Source organism: Hydra vulgaris, chromosome 04 (assembly GCF_038396675.1).
Source record: "Hydra vulgaris chromosome 04, alternate assembly HydraT2T_AEP".
NCBI classification, from domain to species: domain Eukaryota; kingdom Metazoa; phylum Cnidaria; class Hydrozoa; order Anthoathecata; family Hydridae; genus Hydra; species Hydra vulgaris.
The window spans coordinates 27,657,798-27,682,500 of NC_088923.1; the positions used below are offsets into that span (position 1 = coordinate 27,657,798).

Here is a 24,703-nt window from a genome sequence, read left to right on the forward strand (position 1 = left end):
TTTGATAAAAAAATATTGATAAAAAAAGACATTTAAAAACTTTTAGTAGTTATAAGTATATAAATTATGTAATAAAATAAAGTATATTTTTGCATATTAGAATAAATTTTAATATTTTTTTTTTAAAAATAAAAGATAAAATTAAAATATAATCAAAAATACTGTGAAAATTTTAGAGGGAAAATTTTAGAAGTGTATAAAAGAAGATCCTATAAATGTTCTACCAAGCTTACTATATCAGAAACAAAAACACTTATAGAGCTTTGCTTACATCGCTGCTATTTTTTGTGGAACAACAAGATCCATGAATTGGAGAATTCCAGTCCTATTGGTCTTTGATTCATGGTTGTATTGGCAGAATTTTTTCTACAACATCACGAAGAAAACGCTTTCAAAATCGCAATGACATTAAATCCTGCTCTCGACTTAAAATTCTATCTAAGATACGTCGATGACAGCCATACTAAATTTTCAAACATCCAAGAAGCAGAGAAATTCAAAATAATCTTAAATAAACAACACTCTGCAATACAATACATAATTGAGACAGAAAGCCCTAACAAAACTCTGAATTTCCTAGATATAAGAATAATAAATAACAGCAAAGGTAAGTATGAGTTTAAAGTCTACAGAAAAGAAGCCATTACAAATATTCAAATAAAATCGCACTCGAATCTTGACCCCAAAATTTTATACGCAATATTCAAAGGTTATATTCACAAGGCATACTCCATATGCAGTGTTACACATTTAAAAAACGAGATAAACTTTCTTATTCAAGTTTTTAATGAAAATGGGTACATCGAAAACCAACTAAAAAGTATTGCAAATCAAATTAGGAAAAAACAGACCGTAAAGAACAATAGAATTCAATCCGAGAACAATGCTCTCCCAACAGTATCATTATCGTGGATACCTTCACTATCACCAAAGTTAAGGAAAATATTAAGAAAAGTCGGATGTAGAGTAGTTTTTAAATTAAATCTTAATTTAAGAGCGTTACTAACATGTAAAAACAAATCTAGATTGCCCCAAAATAGCCAGCCTGGAACATATTTAGTTGAATGCAATTGCTCAAAAAAATATGTAGGAGAAACAAAGTTACAAATTAGAACAAGAAATCAACAACACCAAAAAAGTTTAAACAATCGCAAAAATTATCAATCAGCAATTGCCACACATAGCAAGTTTGCTCTGAAAAAATAAATTGGGAGAAAACTAAATCTTCGGAAAAAAAAATTTGACCGTAAAGTACACAAAGCACTCAAAATACAGAGGCACCAATGTTTCCCATCGAATGGCGGAATAAATCTCGATAATGGGCAATTTGTCAAAACTAAATTTTGGACTCCGTTTTTTATATTTTTGCGTGAAGAAAAAAGAAGCCATTCAACTGCTGACGCCAGTTAAAAAATTCATTAAACTATTTTTTTAACGTTCAAAAAATTTTGTTATATTTTACGAGCTGATGATGTTGGTGTTCATAACCCAGTGAAAATTTCTCAAAATAAATTATTATTTGTATTAAGAGAATTTGTATTTGTTTGATGTTTTCTTATATATATATATATATATATATATATATATATATATATATATATATATATATATATATATATATATATATATATACACATATATATACGATGTTTTCTTATTAAAAAATATATATACATATACACACACATATACACATATATATGTACTATCGCCCATAAGTTTAATCACACTTACGTTTCTTAAATTCAAGACATTTTAAAGATAAAAAAAATTAGGCAATACAGACAAATTAACTCCAAGATAAGTTTAATTATGTTATGAGGTATTTGAATAAATACACCTACCCTAATTTAGAATTAAAGTGAAAATGATGGCCTTTTATAATAATTAGTATAAATAAGAGAATTTGTTTATTCATTGTAGAAGATAGTAATGCATCATGCAATAATACCACCCAATTTTTTATTTACAACTGTTCTATAAAAATAATAAATATTTCTTTTCAATCAAGTTTCTTAGTCTCAGTCTAAAATAATTTCTTAGTCTCAGTCTAAAATAATTTCTTAGTCTCAGTCTAAAATAATTTCTTAGTCTCAGTCTAAAATAATTTCTTAGTCTCAGTCTAAAATAATTTCTTAGTCTCAGTCTAAAATAATTTCTTAGTCTCAGTCTAAAATAATTTCTTAGTCTCAGTCTAAAATAATTTCTTAGTCTCAGTCTAAAATAATTTCTTAGTCTCAGTCTAAAATAATTTCTTAGTCTCAGTCTAAAATAATTTCTTAGTCTCAGTCTAAAATAATTTCTTAGTCTCAGTCTAAAATAATCTCTTAGTCTCAGTCTAAAATAATTTCTTAGTCTCAGTCTAAAATAATTTCTTAGTCTCAGTCTAAAATAATTTCTTAGTCTCAGTCTAAAATAATTTCTTAGTCTCAGTCTAAAATAATTTCTTAGTCTCAGTCTAAAATAATTTCTTAGTCTTTAAAATAATTTAAAAAAAAAATTTTTTTATTTTAATTTTGATGATTAAAATTGGGAAAAAAAAAAAAAAAGAGTTAAGTGAAATAGAAAAAATAGTGGAAATTTATACTGTACATGGTTGGACTTTTCAAATCAAAATATTGCACAACATGTTGGCATAACAGAGTATTGTGTGCAACCAATAAATTAAACAAAAAGAATTTAAATCATTTCACAACTGCAAACGATCTGGAAGAGCTTGTTTCACTACAAGAAAGGAAAACATAAGGGTGGCAACATTATGATTTGGGGTTGTTTTAGAGGTGGTCAAGATGGAAAACTTGTATAAATTGATGAAAAAATGACAAAAGAGATCTATTTGCATATTTTGGAAGAACGTGATTTGGATTGTGGAACAGATCTTATTGATGAAGGATTTGTTTTTCAACAAGACCAAAACATACAGCTAATGTCATGAAAGATATTTACGGGAAAAATTTGAGGAAAGAGTACTACAGCTAATAGCTTAGCCACATCAAGGTCCTGATGGCAATCCAATCGAACTACTTTGGATCAATTAGACAGAGAGATAAGAAAAAACCCTCCAGTTGTTTTCCCAGGCTATCATTAAATCTAGAGGCGCTCATATTGATGAAAATACAATTTAATTTGAAGAACTGAACTTTGAGTAGTAATTTATAGTTTTTTATATGAATAAACTATAAAGTAAGTAAATAAAACTATTTATTTTTGTAATTGTTGCCTTTATAAAACCCCAGAAAAGTTCATTATAAAATCTAACTTTTCGCTAAGTGCAGTTAAACTTATAGAGGAAGGTGTATACATAAATTGAAATAATTGTCAAACCAGTAAATAAACAAAAAAGAAACTCTTAAAAATATTCATGTCTCATAATGTTTTACATTAAAAATTTACATATTTATATATATAAATATTTTATATTTCTTCATAGAAAAAATAAAATTTTAACTCACTAATGGTGTACAAATAGTCAACAAAAATGTCAAAATTAATAAATTTAAAGTTAATTCCAGAGTTTAGCAGCAATGAAAATTGATAAGTTGCAGATGGTAAAAAAATTGAGCTAGTTAGCAAGTAGTTAATGTAAGCGAGCTAGCAAGCATGGTTTCTCTACCTCTTATTGATAGTGTGCTTGCAGACTACTAACATTTAGCAGAAACTAACAAAGAAGGTTTTGAGAGATTAAAGAAGGCACTGCTATATGCATTTGCTGTTGAGGCATGTTTAGCCTATGAGCAGTTTATTATCAGAAAGCTAAGACATTGAGTCAATGTTTATTTGGCAAATCTATGCAAGTTATCCATACTAATTAGTGGCTACCAGAGAAAGCAACTGTTTGCCCCACCGCTCCTCCTAAATAATTATGAATGGCATTACCTACCATATGCTTGGACATAATTGGCTTTCCTCAGAATGAGTTAATTAACCCAAGGTGTATTTGTTGCATCATTTATTAAAAAAACATGTCCAAATGTCAATGTAGGAATAAAAAAAAAATAAAAAAAAAGTGCACCTCAATTTGGAAAATTGAAACTTTGCATACCTGCACTGATTCAAACACAGTTTATATCATTAGGCTACTGATACACTAACTGGAAAATCTAGATTGAGGACAAAAGCTTCAAACAAAATGTTCATAAGAACTTCAGACTATTGCAAATATTGTGGATAAATTCCAACTCAGAGTAGATATCAAGCTTGTGGCCTCAAGTTTAACTTAGGAAATGCTCTTACTCAAGTGCTTTACAGTTGGTTAAGTGATTGATAAACCTTCTGAAGTGAAAACAAGTGGGATAAATAGAATTTTATTATCTTTAAAAGAAATTGACCATGTTCATAGATCCACAGAATATTATGGCACGAAGAAAACATTTTTTCACTTGTAGAATCAGTAAGAAGTGAAACAAGTAGTTGAAGTAAGTCCAATAAAAATGGTCAAAAAGGAAAATAGAAGTGGAAAAAGAATGTAAAAAGAATGGCAATGGCTTAGTATGAATATAACTCATTATGAAAGGCAGCACTGTTCTACTTTAATCGACTGTGATACTTTACTGTTCTACTTTAATCGACTGTGGACATCACTGTATGCAGAATGGTGTCATCTTAAAGATAAAACCAATGCACACGTTATTCATGAATTAAACGCAATATTAAAAAGTTTAAATGAAATTCTGATGGACAATGATACAGCATTTTGAAGCATTTTGTTTTAACAATTTATAAATAAATGGACTGTTAAATTTTACTTCTGATGTGCCTCTGTACCATCAGGAACTAATGATGCTGAACAATGTCATTGTTAAAGAATGGCAAAGAAAGTTCCGTGTAGAATAATTGAGGCAGTTTGTAGAGAAAGACAAAGCAAACTAGATATTGATGTTTCAAAAAAGTACATGAGAAATAAAGACACAATTCAATTGCTTGTGAAAAATTGTATTTATATAAAAGGCGTAATTGAAAACATTTAGGGAATTTAGTTTGCATATAAATTATGTTGAATTTCACTTGTATCATTATTGACAGAAAGGTTAGCTGTTATTAAATTGTTATGTGTGAAGATAAAAATAAAAAAACAAGGAAAATAAACAAGACTGATTTGTAATAATTGATTAGAAAAATGTTGTTACATTACTAATAAAAAACATAAAATAAGGAACAAAGTTATTTTGTAGACACTAAATGTGTATACTTTTATGGCTTATAAAGTTTTTATTTATTAAAGCAAGACGACTAATTACTACACTAAGCCACTTAAGTGAAATTCAGAGTGGATCCAAAATGACATTGGACTAATAATAATATTTTAATGTATACTTGAAGTTATTCAAAACATGATGAAGAATATATAGTATTTTTAGACAAAACTGTATAAAATCACAATGACATAACCATTTAAGTTTTCTAAGAAAATTCATTATAGCAAAAGACGCTATAATATAAAAGACGCTACGTTAAACATCTTTTGCTATGATGAATTTACTTAGAAAAAACAAAAAAATGTGTTACTATGAAATAAAGTGTCAGAATAATTTAATGATATTCAAATATTATTAAAAACACTATGGCAAAAAATTTTACAAAGTGTTTTGTATAAAAAGTGATTCTGACTTTCAGTACCAAATGCTCCAGTATTTTAAAGTTCTGCTTAGAAAAGTTCCTGTTTAAAAAGTCATCTAAAGTACATTGTTTTTACAAACATATAAAAATGAAATTTAGAATATTGTTTTTGTTTAACTATCAAAAATAGAAAATAAAAATTGGAAAACAATTAACATATATTTTTATATAACATATCATAACATTGCTATAAAACAATCATCATATATCAAAAATCTTAAAGTTAAGAGATAAAGAAATAAATGAAAAAAAAGTGAATAAAAATCTTTTCCTTAAAAAAATATTAAATTTTATAAATAGTGTTGACAGTGAACCATTGTGCAAATGCTAGAATGATGAAAATAATATAAGTAATGATAAAAATAGTAGTAATAATAATAATAATAATAATAATAATAATAATAACAATAGTATTAATGTGAACAAAATCAATAAAAACAATATATAACTTGAGATCAGGGATGTGGAGTCCCAAAAAGGACTCCGGATTTGAAAGTCACAAAAAGATTACTTTATCCTAGTTTTTGGTATCCAGGAGCTCTAAAAATATAAATAAGTTTATGGACTACTAATAGGAAAAAAGTCAAGACTTTTAGGTTAAAGGAACAATCATTTTTTGAGCCCGGAGTCTTTAAGTATAATGGCAGCAAGGACTCCAGGACTCTGGGCTAAAAAACAATAAGTTTCAAGTCTTTAAATCTCATAAATTTTTTTCTTGTCGCAGATCATAAGTCAACAAACATGTTTAGAGCTTCTGGACACTACAGACTTGGAAAAAGTAGAGATATAAAGCCAGAGTCCTTTTAGGACTCGGCATCCCTGCTTGAGATATTATTAGATTAGATTAAATTAAAGTTTATTAGAAAGTAATATATGTTCTAAAGGACATGCCCTACAATCACATAATAAATAAGCTAGATAATTTTTTTTTTTAAACATCTTTGCTTCCAACAAGGCTGCAAGCAACCACTATTAGAGTTGGATGTTACTGGAAGAGAAAAGATGAAGATTGTAGAGCAAGATAACAATTGACAGACAACTTAAAAGATTGCAAATTAAATGAATCAGAAAAACAAAATGAAGGAAGCGAATTCCAAAAAACTGATGTTGAGGAAAACAGTTAGAAAGGATGAGACTTAATTAAATGATGAGTAACACAAAAATGAATTTTAGTAGATGGCACAAGAGACGCTAGCTAAGAAAGAGCAGAGTTAATCCTAGAAGATGAAGAGTAGATGACTCATTGGGTACATTACCATTCATAAATATAGGAAGATCTAAGTTATTGCGATAACGATTGGCTAAAAGAAATTGAGTTTTATCTGAATTAAAGTTCACCAGCCACTATGAGCCCCATGCTGTAGTAGAAGTGTGATCTTTTTCAAGCTCAAATGCCCCCTCCAAGCAATCAGAGAGTGTTGGCTTCTTATCATGACAAGAACAAATGGTAGTATCATCAGTGAACAATGCCATCTTAGATGTGAGAATATCTGGAAGATCATTTACGTAATTAAAAAGGATTTAAGGGCCTAGGATTAAACCTTGAAAAGCCCCTGAAATTACAGAATATGAAGTAGAATGCTGTCCATCGAGGACAACTTTTCTACTATGATTGGAAAGGAAGGACTCAATAATCTTTAAGATATTACCAGAATGATATATACTGTAAGAAGAAAGCTTATGGAGAAGACTAGAATGCCAAACTTTATCAAAAGCTTTAGAAATGTCAAGAGCGATAGCCTTAACTTCTTCAACTCTATCTAATGAACGATAAAACTTATCTGTTGTTACTCTTAGCAAATCAGCTGTAGAACAAGAAGATCGAAATCCATATTGATGATCAGAATGTAAGTTATTAGATTCAAGATGAGAGATTAAGTGTTTGTTAATTAAAGATTCAAAAACCTTGCTTATGATAGGAAGAAGACTAATGGAATGGAAGATAATGATAGGAAGAAGACTAATGGGACAGTAGTTAGATGAGTCAGATTGCTCTCTAGAAATTTTGAAAATAGGGATAACAGATATCGCTTTCCAGCAGGCTGGAAAACAAGACTCTGATAAGCACTTGTTAAATAGTTTTGAAAGTATAGACTACAGCTCCGGAGAACACTTCTGCAAGACTATAACAGGTATGTTGTCCGGACCACAAGCTATAGAAGAGTCTAGGCAGGAAATCACTTTAGATGCAGAAGCTGGAGTGATACGAATGTCAAGCAATGGATCAACCTGTTTGACGGCTATATCAGGTAGAACACAACCAGTGGAATCAAGAGATGATATTGATGAAAAGCTTTTAGCAAACAATTCAGCTTTGTCTTTAGGTGAGGTGACAAAGTCTGAACCATACAAGAGAGGTGAATAATAGATTTTCCCTTATTATTGATAATATTAAAGATTCTCCAAAAGTCATGAGAGCCTAATTTTTGTGATGAAATATGAAATTTCCTGACCTGAGAATAGTGGGCTTTGGCGTTAGACAAAACCTTTTTACAATGGTTTCTAGCAGTAATAAACAGATGTCTGTTTTCTGGAGAATTGTTTTGCTGATAGATATGGAAATAATGGTTTCAATTGAAAATTGCAGCAGCACAATGTGAGGAAAACCATGGATAAGAGCGAGCCTTGACCTGGAATTTACGAGAGTGAATAAAAGATTCAATGACAGCCTGAATCCACGAAGTTATGTAAGTAGTACATTTGTCAGCAGGAAGACAAAAGATTTCTACCCAAGGGCCATCATGACGAAAATCACTGAAAGAGTCCCAGTCAGCTTTAAGGTAGTTGTAAGAGGTATGATGATAGGGAGATTCTGATGATGAAGAAGTATGAGATATTAGTTTTAGAGAGATCAGATAGTGATCAGAAGTACCTAAGGGTGAATGTGGAGAGACTAAGCACTGACTAGGATCAGAAACAAGACACAAGTTGAGTAGAGAAGGTAAATGATTCGGGTTGTCTGGAAAGCGAGTCGGAAAGTTGACTATTTGAGTTAAGGATGAGAAAGGCAAAAGTTGTGCGCTTTAATGCCAGCAGAGTCACTGACACTAGAGCCAAGTCGTTCAGTGTGATGAGCATTAAAATCACCAACAACGATGATATTGGTTGATGGATAAAGAGAGAGGGCTTGGTCAATATGATCAGAAATAACTTCAAAAAGTGTGCAGTCTTGAGATGAAGGAGAGCGATATAGAACAAAGCACATAAAAGAATAGTCTGTGGATTCAAGCCTAGTTTCCTGACAAATGGGGGAATTCTTACGAATGTAAATGCCCAGGCCAAGCATGTGACTGTTGGAGTCTTTACGAATTAGAGGAAGATAACCATCAACACTAAGATCACAAGATGAGACAGCTGAACTCAAATTAGTCTCACAAAGAGCAAGTAGGTCTGGTGAACTTTGCAAGAGATAAGACTCAACAGAAGAAAAGTTACTTCGAAGACCACAAATATTAGTGAATAATAGATTTAGAGAACTTGGTGATAATGATGTTTTTTGTATTTTACAGTTTTTGGTACTTTTGTCATTTTTTAATTTGTTAAAGAACTTGACTCAAACCAAAGCTTGTGCTCAGTACACTATTAAATAGCCCAAGCAATTGCCTTATTACTTTTATTAAATCCTAAGCCATAACAATGGGCTCCAAATGTGGTCTCAACAATGCACGCCAAAGGTACGAACAGGGACACAATCCATGCGCAACATGACACTGTTAGTACTCTGATATTTTTCAGCTGTTAATGAAATCAGCCTCTCTGAGAGCTACCACAGAGTTTGGGAAACCTGACAACCAACAGACCTCAGAACCATAAAATTGAGTTTTAGAAAAGCATTATATATAAATATATATATATATATATATATATATATATATATATATATATATATATATATATATATATATATATATATATACAGGGCTTGTGATGAAGAAAATCGTCAAGCGTGTTATATCGCGCTCGTAAAATTAGAATATGTTTTCATCGGGCGTGATTATGTGCGCTCGAGATAACATCGGCGAGCGCAATCATGAAAATTGCTAAGGCGATACTCATAAAAAGCCTTTTCTTTTTTATATCTTTTTTTATTTGATACATAATTCTTTCGTCAAAAATTGTTTGAATTAGTGTCACGGTTATGAAAACACTTTGACGAAAGAGATTTTTATACTACCAAACTTCTTGCATATTGTCAGATCTCGATTTTATTTTTAACTACTTATGTTATAAAAAAATAATATCAAACAAAAATGCAACTTCTTATTGATTTAGTATTGAAGTATAATTTAGTGACTTTGTTTTGATATATGTATTTTAAAATGTTACTCTGTAAACTTAATTTACGGTTAATGGTTTTTATATTTCTTGATATTTTTTATTCAAATTAATTATTAAATTTTTTTCTAAAACTTCTTATTTAAATTACGTTTTTTTATCTTAAAACTATAACACGCAAGAATAATTTGAAATAATAATAAATAAGAATAATAACTTTTTATTTAATACATATTGTCATCATTACTTAGTTTTCTTATCGAATGTCCTTAATTGCGAACATTCTAAACAACAGAATCGTTTTAAATTTGAGTTAAAATAAATAATAGTTAATAAAAAATCTATACTATGAACAAAAACTAATTTTAAAAATTACTCTATTATTAATATTTATTTTTATTATAAACGATGTGTGGAATATTACAAATATTAAATCAAATAAATTTTACTTGATATTTTCACAAGATTAAAAATACTCCGCAGTTTTAATTTTCTTATAATGGTTTTCTAATTTTTTATTCTTATTTTATTTGCGCATTTTTGTATTCACATTGTGTTTCCACGTGCACATTCCATTATTGAAATTAGTGACGATAACGACTTTAAACTGCTCATTCCTTACGTTAGTGCAAAAGAGAGGGACGTTGTGCTTTTTATATTTTATATCAGTCGTTTGATAACAGAATATCTTTAATAAAAATCTTTTTAAATATTTTATGAAAATAAAAAAATAATCTTGAACTATTGGACGAGCGTTATTTTATACGCTCCTTTTAAGCTGAACGAGCGTTGTTTATTGCGCCTAGAACGTTTAAAAATACCGTTTACGGGCGCGTTTTACGAGCGGAGCGCGACCGCGCTTGCTTCATCACAAGCCCTGATATATATATATATATATATATATACATATATATATATATATATATATATATATATATGTATATATATATACGTATTTATATATCTATATATATATATATATATATATATATATATATATATATATATATATATATATATATATGTATATATATATATGTGTGGCCTTGTTAAGAAGCGTTATTCAGCTCGCATTTTGCTTGCGAAAAGGCGATTTGCCTACGCGTTCAGCAGTTTTGCGCTACGCAAAAACTTATATATTTTAGAATATTTTTAATTATCTTTTGATATCGTTTATGTGACGTTTATTCACAAGAAATAAAGTCGTAAGTAAAAGCATTTAACTGCAATTGTTAACTAATAGTTTTTTTTTTACAGACAGAGTTTGTCAAATAATTTTTTTGTTGTTGTTAAAAACTAGTTAAAGAAAATAAAGTATTTAAAGTTTAAACATTTCACCATATTTAATTTTAAGTTTCGTATTTCATAAGTTTATATATTTTCATTTCAACAAGTAATGTTCATTTTAAATGTAAAGATTTTTGTTTATTTATTTATAGCTATAAAACAATTATTTTTTTCTTCATCTCTTTAAGAAAGTACTAATAATGAGCTTTTTAATCAAATATTTCCTCATCATGAATTTTTGAGACCCAGGTGCGATTTCACGAGTTGTATTGGGTTTGTTGCCTCTCCCCTCCCTCCCATATAAAAAGAGTGGAGATAAAAAAATCGCCCCTGGCTGGACCTGTCGTGAATGATATGTTAGAGAATTTAGTTGTTCAAATTTTTTTTTTGAATATTTACCAATTTTAGAAGTAAATGATTTTTTAGTGCCGAAGTTTCTTTTTTGCATACGTTTTCATTATCATTGATTTTTTAGATTGATCTTAGAAAGAACGTCGATTAGAAATGATGAACTAGTTTATGATCAGTAGACGAATACTTACTAGTCAAGTTCTTTAAAAAAAATTTTAAGTAGATTTTTTGCTTTGTTTTAGCACTGATTAAAACTGTAAAGTAGTTTGAAACTATAATTATATTATATAAATAATTAAAACTAGTACCACTATTAGAGAGAAAGAAAAAAAAGATCTATTTATTTCTTATAATTTAAAGCCAAAACGGCGTGAGATAACTTAAAACTTATATACGGGTAAAGGGTAAAGGCGGATGACGCAGTTTTCGAAGTGGGTTAGGAAGGGGGGCCTAGACACACTCCCTTACATGAAAAAAAATCGTCAATTTCTTGAAAAAAAAGGGCCTCTAAAAAAAATGTGACATAGCAGGTTAGGTTGCAAATGATAGGCCAGATTCTGTTACTCGAGTATTTTAACTAAAATTAACTATTATCAATGATATTTAGAGAAGGGTTTACAAAAGAATATTTAAAACAAATACTTTAGAAAAAATGCTAATATTTAGCATAATCAATATTATCCTATTTATAAAAATGTTTTCTCTGTAATTACGATGAAATTAGGATGTAAACAACTAAAATGTTAATAAATAACTATCGGAAGAAAAAAAAGTTTATTCCCCTAATTATTTCCCCATTCAGGAAAAAATTAAAGACATATGTGACTATTTATTTATAATTTAAAGTACAACAGTTATTACACTTAGTAAAGCTGCCTATCATATAATGCGCATTAAATACGTTTCTAGGCTAGAATTGCTTTTTAAAAAAAGAAAATGGAATCGTGTTTATAATAAAACAAAACAAACTTTGAACTAATGTTAGTTATTTTCATTTCCTTACGACATTAATTTTCTTTATAAAGGGTTTATATTTACTAAGGATTTCAACAAATCATTCAACCATTCTATACTTTTTTTAAATACATAATCAAATGGATAAAATTTTGAATAAAAACAGGGTCACTTTTAAAAAATGGAATCTTGAAAACTTTTAAAAAATGGAATCTTTCCGAAGTTTTTTGTACAGAAACTACTGTAGAGAATGGAATTATATATGTTGTAAAAGTCTTTTGTAAAGTATGTGTTCTTCATCAAGAGAATATCCTGGCCAATGCCAAAGGAGCAATAAGAACAACCGCATTACGATACATAAATGGGACATGCTACATTAAAAAAGATGGCGTTTCTCGACATTTACAAAGTGATGTCCACAGAAGTGCAATCCGATTTTCGAATGAAGACCTAAATGAAAACAAAGAAGCAAAAGCAAACGACAAAGAGCAACAGGTTAATAGTCAGACTTTATATTCATTTTGTATTTTAAACTCTAATTTTAAACAAAGATGTTAAAAATTTGAATTAGTTCACTTTTTATAAATAAAAATTATTTTCAATTTTAAATACGAAATAATTATTTACTACGTCAATGAAGCCTCTTTAAAACAAGGTCATCAAACTTTCTACTTTCCATGGAATTCCTCATTATTTTCATATATTCAAAACAATTATGATAATTTTTACGACTCATTTATGTCCTTTTAAGAAATTGTATCTACTATTTCTATAAGGTGGAAACCGACAAACTCAACACTAGTTCGTGTCTAACAATATTGACAGAGAAAGAAAAATCTACAAATAATTCTTACAAAAACTTGGTAAAAATAGCTTATGAAATGGCTTGCCATCCAACTATGCCTCATGCGCATTTTTCTGTTTTCGTAAGTTTTAGTTTCTTGTTATATTTTTTTTTTAGCAAATAAATGTTAATTTTTTAAATATGCAAACCAAGTTCAAATAAGTTTAAGCTTTATTCGTAGTTCCTAATTTATTACATAAAAGTATTAACATTTTACAATAGTATTTTATTATATCTTCAGGTTGATTGTGCATGCATCACAGGATCAAACTTCATAAAGCGTAAAGAAACAGGATTTACTGGCAGAGAACTTATCAAGTGTTGCGCCAATACTGTGCGTGAGAAATGCTTTAAAATTCTCGAAAATTGCAACTTCTTCTCAATACTTAGCGACGGAAGTCAAGCCCAAAAATCTGGAAAAGAAAAAGTACTTGTTTTAGTCCGTACGGAGCGCAACGGAATCCCGATATATATGGTTACCGAGTTGTTGGAAATGTCACAATTTGGTGGAAGCAACTCAAACTCAGTAACTGCTGGTATTAACAGTGTATTTGAGTCGGATAATTCATTTTTTTAAATATCTACTGAAGATTATAATAAAAAACTAGTTTCTGCCACAGCTGACGGTGCAAACGTTAACTTTGGTGTAAAGAATGGTGCCCTAACACAGCTAGAAAAATCTCGCAAAAGGTTATTGAAAATACATTGCATAAACCACAGAATTGAATTGGCAATAAAAGACACTTTTAAAGATGTAACGGAATTTATAAAGATCGAAGAATTTTATTTGTCAAACTATTACCTACTAAGAAATTCCGGAAAATTAAAAAGTGAAGTCGAGGCTGCGGCAAAGGCTATAGGAATAACTTTTTACATTTTACCGAAAATATCTGGTACAAGATTTGTCGGGCACAGGAGAAGAGCCCTTTCTAGTCTTCTCGAGACATGGCCAGCCTTTCTTTCAGCGTATGAAAATTATTCAAGTGACCCAACAAATGGCAAAGCAGTCGGAAAAGTAAAAGGTTTATTAAAATTATTTAAATGTCAATCATTTCTTGTTCAAGTAGGTTTATATTTAGACTGTTTGGAAGTTATTGTCCCAGCTTCAAAAATTTTCGAAAAAAATGAGTTATTATCTCACGAAATTCTGACTACTATCCAACGAACTTTAATAGAAATAGACAATAAAATAAAATCAATTGGGGAAGAAGATGAATTTTATGACAGCTTTGTAATTCGCTATTTGGTCACTGATCAAAACGAAATTGAAGGTTCCTTTCAAAGAGCTGGTGATAAGCGAAAACACCCCAAAAATCGTTCTTACATTAATGTAGCAATGGAGATGAATAGTTTAGATCAAGAAAAAACAATTAAAAAAATGCATGAAATTAAAAGAGTGATTTCTCCTAAACTTCATGAGTTACTTTCAAATAGATTTCAAGATTACTCTCGTGAATTTTCCATTTACAGAAGTATGAAATTTATTGATCCAATACATTAGATAGCTGAAGACAAAGACTCGGGAGTGGAGCAAATCAAGTTTATTAGTGACCATTTCGAAGTCCCATTAATAAATGCTGGTTTTCAAAGAGATGCATCTTTACGAGAATGGAAAAAACTTAAACTTTTAGTCACAACTGAGTACGAGTCTCATCCGGTAAAAAGTTTATGGAAGGTAATTTTTAAACATAAAATTAAAGAGTTTCCCAATATATGTCTATTAGTTTCTCTTATTATGTCTATATCCGGCTCGAATTCGGAAGTCGAGAGAACTTTTAGTATTGTCACAAACATATTAGCAGATAAACGCCTATCAATGAGCCATGACACACTTGCCGATTGTGTAATAATTCTCGGCAACAAAGGTCTTTGGTTGAAAGATGAATATGATAATATTATTGACCTATCTTTGTTGAAGTATATGAAAAAACGAAGAAAATCTGATGGTGGTGATTCTAACAAAGTTAAAATAGCAAATATTCAAGATATACAAACATGCAGCGATACTGATGACGTAGACAGCAAAGATGATATGCTTGCAGACAATCTTAAGGAATTAAATATATAAATTCCTTTTAAATATATAAATTATTTTTTCATAATAGTTTAAAAAATGCACAAGTTATTTTGATGTAAATATTTTATTAATAAGGTATTTAATTAAACTTTAATTACAATGCGGTACAAGCGCCTTTTCAAGAAAAGACACTAGTGACGCAATATAACTTCTAACGATGCAAAATATATTTGCTGAGTTGAGTTACTTAAAAATGCGTTATGCGTTTTCGCTACGCAGCGAAATCTCGTAACAAGGCCTGATATATATATATATATATATATATATATATATATACATATATATATATATATATACATATATATATATATATATATATATATATATATATATATATATATATATATATGTATATATAACTATTATATATAATACCTCAGTTATAAAACAAAAACTAGTTAGCCGGAACAGTATTTTTCGAAGTTGATAGAGTAAAATTTGATTTTGAAGTTCTTGATATTTTTGGTATTAACAGCATCAAACAGTAAGTTATTCCAAATATTAACAACCCTTAGAGAGAAAGAGTATTTACGGACATCGAGTTTACACTTTAGTTTGCGTAATTTAAATTCGTAACCTCGAGTGTAAATATAGTTGTTTACTAAAAAGAAACTTGATATATTTAGGCAAACTAAATTGTTCAGAATTTTGTAACATCTAATCATGTCTTGCTTAATACGACAAATTTCTAGTAGTTCTAAACCAAGAATTTTAAGTCTATAAAAATATGAAAGATTATTTAGGTTAGCTTTTCTCTTAATAAAATGGTTTGCACTCTTCACTGCATTGTTTCAGTGCAAACAAACCTTAGGGAAATATTCTAAAATTAGTCTTATATAGGTAGTGTAGGCTTTTATGATAACACATGGATTAAGACTTTTAAAACACTTAAGGATTAAATATTCTCGAATTTTTGATGCACAGACTATATTTGCAATATGATTATTGTAATTTAAGTGAGAATCTACGGTCACACTAACATCTTTTGGATTTGTAGACCAGGTTAAATTATGATTGCCTAATTGATTGTTGCAATTTATATCTTTACAAAATGAAGTAGGTGCTCAGGATGTAAACCAGGATAAATTTGATACAGCATTTTGATGAAATTGTGAATTTATCAAAATATTTCCCAATCCCTCTTCCCCACCTCCGTCCAACCCTGCAGAGAATAAAATGCGTTCGTGGGGTCTTTTTATTTTCTTTCCTTTTCTACTCCAAATAAAAAATACTGTAAAATTTATGGAAAATGAATATGAAATCAACACAAAATTAAATTGGCTTCACAATGACACTGCAAAGTAAACTTTGATTTTTAAGAATTATATAATTTTATATTATTTGAATCAGTATATATTAATTATTATTAGGAAATATATATTTGATTTTATTTTAACCTTAATATATCATTGCCGCTTTCATTTTAAGAGTATTCTTTTAAGTATATAATTCTTTTTCACTGGTGGGCATAAATGTACGTGGATTTTTTTAATACATGCGACCAGTAAAGTAAAAGAATATATTTTTTTGTTAAATAAATTTCTAGTACCTGTTTGTTATAATCATAAAACATTTTTTGTGCTTAACTTATATTTCAGCGGCGTTTTTTTAAAAAAGTTAGTCGAGAAAAAATAGTAGATAGGTAGAAAAAGTTTTTAGTCGATGTCGATAAGTAAAAAAAGATAACAATCAATGCGATCACCTAATTCAGTTGATATAAACTACCAAACAAAAAAAGAAAAACATATCTAAAAGACTTAGGGTAATACTCGCATTGATCAAAATTTTGTGAGTATCTGAAGCAAACGATTTCTCACTATTTTGAATAAACTTATTTGACAAAGCACATACTTCAAATAGAGTTTGCAGTAAGACTTAATAAGCAGGGCCAACAAGGCTATGGAGGGGGATAATTTAACTATTATTTTTGAAATTTTCAGATAACTTTGTTGAATGCATCTTGGGGACCCATGAAAATAAATTTTAATTACAAAATTTTTAAATCAAGTGTAGTTTTAATATATGGAACATATTAAGTTGATCATGTGATCTGGACATGTATTGTATTAGGACATATAACTTTTATAAAAAATGGGTAAAGGCCAGTGTATTATTTGTGCCTATTATAACTAGTTAAAAATACAACTTGTTAGAAAGACTTAAGTAAATGTTGAACAAACCTGGTTTCTTGAGGTATGTTTTTCAAATAGAGCAAATAAAGTTACAAAAGAAAAGTTGAATTTTATCATTGACAGATTATTTGAATTGGAAGACTGTTATTGTATCTATATGATATCTCTTTGTTCTGAGCAATCCAGTCACTCTGACATTAAAGCTGGTGTGCAAATTTACTGTACCTGTTTAAGGGAGAAAACATTTCAGATTCATGACCTGCTAAATTTAAAAAGTATGAATGGAAAAGCACAAATATTCTGAAAAAATTTAGAAATTATGAAAATATCTTTAATATTGAATTGGCCAGTATACGATACGGTGTTGGTCTATTAGTAACTCCATCAATAGCTACTGCAGCATAAGTAAATGGAGGACTTGTATCCAAAAATGACAGTAGAAGTAGAATGAAATCAGTTTATTAGTTATCATGATACAGAGATTACTGTGTAAATTTACAGTTTAGTGGTTTAAAATAATTATATTTTTGCAACAAAATCTTATACATATATTTTGCACTTGTAGCAAAATATATGTACAAGATTTTGTTGTTATAATGTTGTCATTCTATTAGAATATTCTACATTTTTTAATTAACTTTAATTATTTATATATACAGGGGCTATTCTAGGAAAAAAATTTGGGCAGTGGTAACCACCATCCTGGTGAAATTTATCAGAAATATTGCCGAATATAGACGTTTTATTGAAAATAACAATATTTGCCATAAAAAACATGAAAAAAAAAAAGTCCTCAAATTTTAATTTGGGCGATGCCCAAATATGGTTGATGCTGTTGAAAACAGTCTAGAATAGCCCCTGATATAATTTATATGACTGCTTAATTACTCATACTAATAACACATGCTACTACAGTATGCATATACACAAATTCTACAATGACTATATACATCATATATACAACTATAAGAAATTAAAATAGTTGCAATTCTCACTAACCCACATTATATATTGCAACAAATAACTGTACTTACTGTTACACCCATGTCAAATAACCACTTATAATTGTGGAGGTCTGCGGCAAACATCATGATGGGATACCCTCATGATGTTTTTTCATGAAACATATATATCTATAATGTATGTTTATCTCACCACATGGTATCTACTTATAAAATGAATAATTTGACAATTGAGACATTTTATACATTTACACTAACAGCTATTCATTATCATGAATATTGATGACTTTTACCTATTATATATTATTCTCTTTTATATTTACTACATTCTATCATGATTAAATTTTAGTATCTTACTTCTTAGCGAACCTTTGTTTTCCACTCGACATCTGTCCTTTTGTACTTTTATCTCAATCTGCTACAACCTTATTAACTTACTATACTTCTCTAAGGCAGTTCTACTAGAATGCAATGCATTTAACACAATATATATATATATATATATATATATATATATATATATATATATATATATATATATATATATATATATATATATAAATATATGTATATATATATATATATATACATTGGTTTTAGGTGGAATTTTTTTGTTGTTCATAACTTGTTGATTGTGTGCATTTAAAAAAGACTTCATATTCGACATACAGCTATAGCTTATTTTTATTGTGTTTCTGTTTAAAATTTTGTGAAGTCTGTGATTAATTGGGAAGTGTTTGTTGATCAAGGTTAAAAAGCTTTTTCCTATATTAGTGCTAACATTTTTGTTGAAAGGAGGGATGAACCATATGATGTTGCGTTTACGGTTTATGGTATGAGATAAATTAAAATTAGTGTGATATGAAAGTTTGTGATTAAAACCGGATCTTAATAGCGCGTCATTGTACATAGGAGTAGATCTTTGGAAAATTTCTTCACTTGACGAATTTGCAGACAATCTTAACTTAATTGAATGCGGAAGCTGCTTTAAAATATTAGGTGGGTGGTTTGAATCAGCATGAATATAATTTAAAGAATTTCCGGGCTTAGAATATGTTGGAAAGTATGGTCATTGAGATTTAATGTGACGTCAAGATAATTTATAATTTTCATATAGCACTGTATTGATATAGTGAGTTTTTTTTTTAATTTTTTTTATGGCATTGAAACAAATTTCTTCTCGCCCCATTCGACAATAATAATAATGTAACTGTATATACATATATATATATATATATATATATATATATATATATATATATATATATATATATATATATATATATATAAATTTATAGAGGGAGACTTGTGTTATGCTATTTAATTAATATTTAGTGTCACTGTCGTCTATTCTGTTTGGTAAGGTTTATATATTCTTACTTTAATATGATTTTAATTGCTAAATAATCGTGAGGTTATGTTGTGTATTGTATTTTTATTTTTTAGTATCATCTTCTTCTAATACTGTTGGTAAGATTTATATATTTTTACTTTTCAGTATGGTTTTAATTATAAAATAATTTTAAGGTTGTTTTGTGTATTGTCTTTTTATTTTTTAATATCATCTTTATCCATTACTGTTGGTAAGGTTTTTATATATATATATATATATATATATATATATATATATATATATATATATATATATAAATATATATATATATATATATATATATATATATATATATATATATATATATATATATATATATATATATATATTGTTAATTACAAATAATTTTAAGTATGGTTTCAATTATGAAATAATTGCACGGTTATATTGTGTATTGCATTTTTTATTTTTTAACATCATCTTCATTGGTTATAACGGGTAAAGTTTTTTATATTTCTATTTTTCTATATGATTTTAATTTTCAAATTATTTTAAGGTTTTGCTATATTATTTCATTTTTTCATATAATGTTTTTCATATAAGATTATTTTATCATATAAGGCTGTGCTATAGTATTTTATATTTTTATTTTTTAGTGCAATCATCATCTTAGCGAGTTAGTAAGGTATAATCTGAACCTTTCAACATGATTGTAATTGCAAAATAAATACTTTATTTTTTATTTTAGTGCCACTCTCTTATGACCATGGATGGTCATAAGAGAGTGGCACTAAAATAAAAAATAGGGATGGTACTCCACTCTCGTATGACCATGGATGCACCACTAACGTATCTTTTAATCTAGTGGAATATATTTTTTACTTCTTTTTTGTTGTACTTTAAATATTCAATCAGATATTTCAAGAATTGAATCATTTTTTGATATTATAGTACTAAAACATCATCAACCTATCTACTACGAGTTTTACATTCATCTCTCATATTTGGTGGTTGTCTGGTATGAATTTTTTTTTTAATTTATTTCCAATTTCATTTTTAAACTTATTATTCAAATTTTTTAATTTATTTCCAATTTTTTTTTTTTTATGATTTATTATCAAATTTTGAACAGTAATTGCAATTCTTTTTTTTTCAGGTTGGCAGGGGGAGGGGAATTGGGGTGGGGGCATATGCCTTTCCGTAATAGAAACACCACTTGTATATGTAAGATCTTGTATAATATTATTTTATATTGTATACTAATTTTAGTAAAGATATAAATATTTATAAAACCAAGTCTTTTTTGATACTAGGGTGTATCAAACAATCACCACACCCACCTCTATTGCTAACATACACCTCTTATATATTTTAGTTTACTATAAATTTAAAACAACTTTTTTGTATATTTATATTGCTCATGTCTTTAAAAAAAACTTTTTTTCTGAAAAAAGTGTTCAGTTTTATACAAGCAAAGTGGTGGTTTGGTGCCCCCTCTGTGCATCCGATACACCCGGTCGTTAGAGTTTAACATAAAGTTGTAGCCCACTCTTACACCTATCTTTTGACACCAAAAAATTTGCATTTCGATAAGAATTAAGAAATAAAGTTATGACAATTTAAGTGAAGAAAAACATTATTTTCACCACATTTTCTTCAACAAATCCTAATATAGAAAAATCGGTACTTAAACTGTCATAACTTTTGAACCAATTGTTCCATTTTGATAATTTTTTCACCTTTAAATTACTCTAATAATTTTCTAATGATATATAACATTATAGTATTCAAACAATTTAAATCTTTACTCACGTACTTAATATATATATATATATATATATATATATATATATATATATATATATATATATATATATATATATATATATATATATACATATATACATATATATGTATACATATATATATATATGTATACATATATATATATATATATATATATATATATATATATATATATATATATATATATATATATATATATATATATATATATATATATTAAGTACAAGAGTAAAGATTTAAATTGTTTGAATACTATAATGTTATATATCATTAGAAAATTATTAGAGTAATTTAAAGGTGAAAAAATTATCAAAATGGAACAATTGGTTCAAAAGTTATGACAGTTTAAGTACCGATTTTTCTATATTAGGATTTGTTGAAGAAAATGTGGTGAAAATAATGTTTTTCTTCACTTAAATTGTCATAACTTTATTTCTTAATTCTTATCGAAATGCAAATTTTTTGGTGTCAAAAGATAGGTGTAAGAGTGGGCTACAACTTTATGTTAAACTCTAACGACCGGGTGTATCGGATGCACAGAGGGGGCACCAAACCACCACTTTGCTTGTATAAAACTGAACACTTTTTTCAGAAAAAAAAGTTTTTTTTATATATATATATATACATATATAGATAGATAGATATTTTAGCGTAGTAGCAAAACAGTTTCTTTTTACTATTGAGGAAATTAAAATGAAGTAGCTATAACTGCTACTTTTTTATTTTATTAAATTTTACACTATAAACAAAATATAAAGCCTAAAATATATTACCAGTAATTAGGACACATTTTCCATTAAGACTTTTCTTTTTAAACGGAAACAACTTTCTGTAAAAATGCTCAATAAACGATAAAATTACAACAATAGCTGTCGTGATTATATTCATAATCTCAACAAAGTTATTCATTACTTCTTTTCATACTATTAAAAAAATCAGTCATTTAAAAATAAAAACTAATATAAATTTTATATTACATAATGTGATATAAGATTTATAAGTATAATAAATAAATATAGTAGCATATCATATGCATAATACTATATAATATAGTGTACAAGTATTTGTATACAGCAAACAATCATTTTAACGTTATTAAACTATTTTTACATAATCTGCCATATTAGCAGTATGTTTTTAAATAGCACAATACATTATTACATTAACAAATTAATTACGCATCGTAATTTTTAGGTTTAAATATTTTTTTAAAAAATCTCGATTTCCCGTGTATAGAGTTTTAGACACCGGATCCCAATGTTAAAAAAGGTTATTCTTCCGACATCAATGTGCAAAAAATAACTACTCGGTGTAGTTAACGCAATATTATAGCGTCTGTATGATATGATGTTGACTAGTACATATTTCCGTTAAATGATCAGGTCTGCGAATTATGAAAAAACAAAAAAAATTAAAATGATAAATTTCATATGATATCATAAAAAATAAATTTTATTAGCGAAAAAACCCAGACCGAAGATTTTTTTTTTTTTTTTTAAACCTTTTTAAAATCACAATCGCTTGTCCGAAATTGAATAAGATTTTAAATAAACACGTTTTTTACGTGAAATGAACATTATAGTTTAACAATGTCATCTGTTCTGATTGTTTATAGGGAATTTTTCTTAATTATAAGCTCTTTTTTGGTCGGAAAAGAATTAATGAATTAGTTGTAGTATTTTTTGTGAAAATTGAATGTTGGGGTCCTAGAAGAATTGCTCGTGAAAATTGAATGTTGGGGTCCTAGAAGAATTTCTTGCAAACACCAAAATTGGAAACGAAAGAGGAAAACTTCTTGCTGCATTTGAGACATTCAATGCAATCAGACAGAAATGCTTTGCAAAGCATATATAAAAATCGGCCACATTACTATTACCTTAACGGAGTTGGAATCTTGATGACACCATAAACTTTAGGTTTTTTAAATATATCAAAAATTAAAATGATGGTTTTTATAAAGTTAAAAAAAGAATTAATGAAGAAGCTTTAATAACAATGATTTTTTGTTAAAATTAGATTTTTATCAAAACTTTTCACCAAAATTTGTATACAAAAAGGTATTTATACCCTAAAGCTATAAACTCTTGCAGAGCATATATAAAAATCGACCATTACTATTATCTTAACGGAGTTGGAATCTTTATGACAGCATGAACTTTAGGTGCAATTGAAATTCCAAGGGCCTCCTTTGCTCTCTCAAACAATGAGATTAAAAAAAGAAACTATGACAGGAAATAAACTTGTTACTCTTAAAATAACTTATTTACAAATAATAAACTTTATATTATAAATAATAAACTTTTAAAAACTTAAAATCTTTAAAACATGCTTCTTTTTTTTCTAATTACCGTAATTATATTTTATGTATTATTATACAGAGAAAATATGGGAAAAAATATTGAAAAATATATTTTTCATATTAATGCACCAAAAAAAATTGATTGAACTACGCATAAAATAAAATATAAACCCTGAAATGCCATCTTTTAAATAAACATCGCCTGAAAACAGTTTCTACCGTTTAGTTTCTAAACATATAAAGAGAATGAATATAAAAATTCAAAAGAACTCAAAACGTCGACAGAAACTCATGCACAAAGTGTGGAAGGAAACTCATGCGCAACAGCAATTTTTAAATAATTTTCGGTATTTAAAATAACTTATAATTATAATTTTTTTTTTTCCTATATGCAAAAAAAAAAGTTAAAATACTAAATCAATAGAGATGGAGTTTTTTAGCTTATTATTCTTTAAAATCTTTGCCATGCTCATATTTACAAATTGTGGTTGTCACAAGTTGATGGAAGGTAGAGTAGTACATGCTTATGTTACTGATCATCCATTAAAGAGAATGCCAGAAAACTTGAATAAATATAAAGAAAACGTAATTTTACAACATGCTCTAAACACGGAAAATGATTATATAAAACATATTTTTGAAAGTGATTTTTCTGAAAGTCCATTTAATGAAGTTTCGATTATGTCTCCGAGCGGGAAGGCATTTGAAAGCACGGATATTATTAACCCATTGCCAAAAGAACTAATAAAACAAATATCTGCAGAAGA

At 27.9% G+C, this 24,703-nt stretch overlaps 2 protein-coding genes across 2 annotated transcripts in view; one reads left to right on the plus strand and one right to left on the minus strand.

The window, feature by feature from the left end:
* Positions 1-22,566, minus strand: part of LOC100200877 (estradiol 17-beta-dehydrogenase 11) — a 48,082-nt gene extending 25,516 nt beyond the window's left edge. Inside the window, exon 1 of the mRNA XM_065795954.1 lies at positions 22,411-22,566. Coding sequence (XP_065652026.1) covers positions 22,411-22,546 — 136 coding nt within the window. The 5' untranslated portion in view covers positions 22,547-22,566. The remainder of the gene's footprint in view (positions 1-22,410) is intronic.
* A 1,642-nt stretch (positions 22,567-24,208) lies between these two features.
* Positions 24,209-24,703, plus strand: part of LOC101237995 (uncharacterized) — a 110,240-nt gene continuing 109,745 nt past the window's right edge. Inside the window, exon 1 of the mRNA XM_065795955.1 lies at positions 24,209-24,703. This exon is cut by the window's right edge and continues 328 nt beyond it. Coding sequence (XP_065652027.1) covers positions 24,363-24,703 — 341 coding nt within the window. The 5' untranslated portion in view covers positions 24,209-24,362.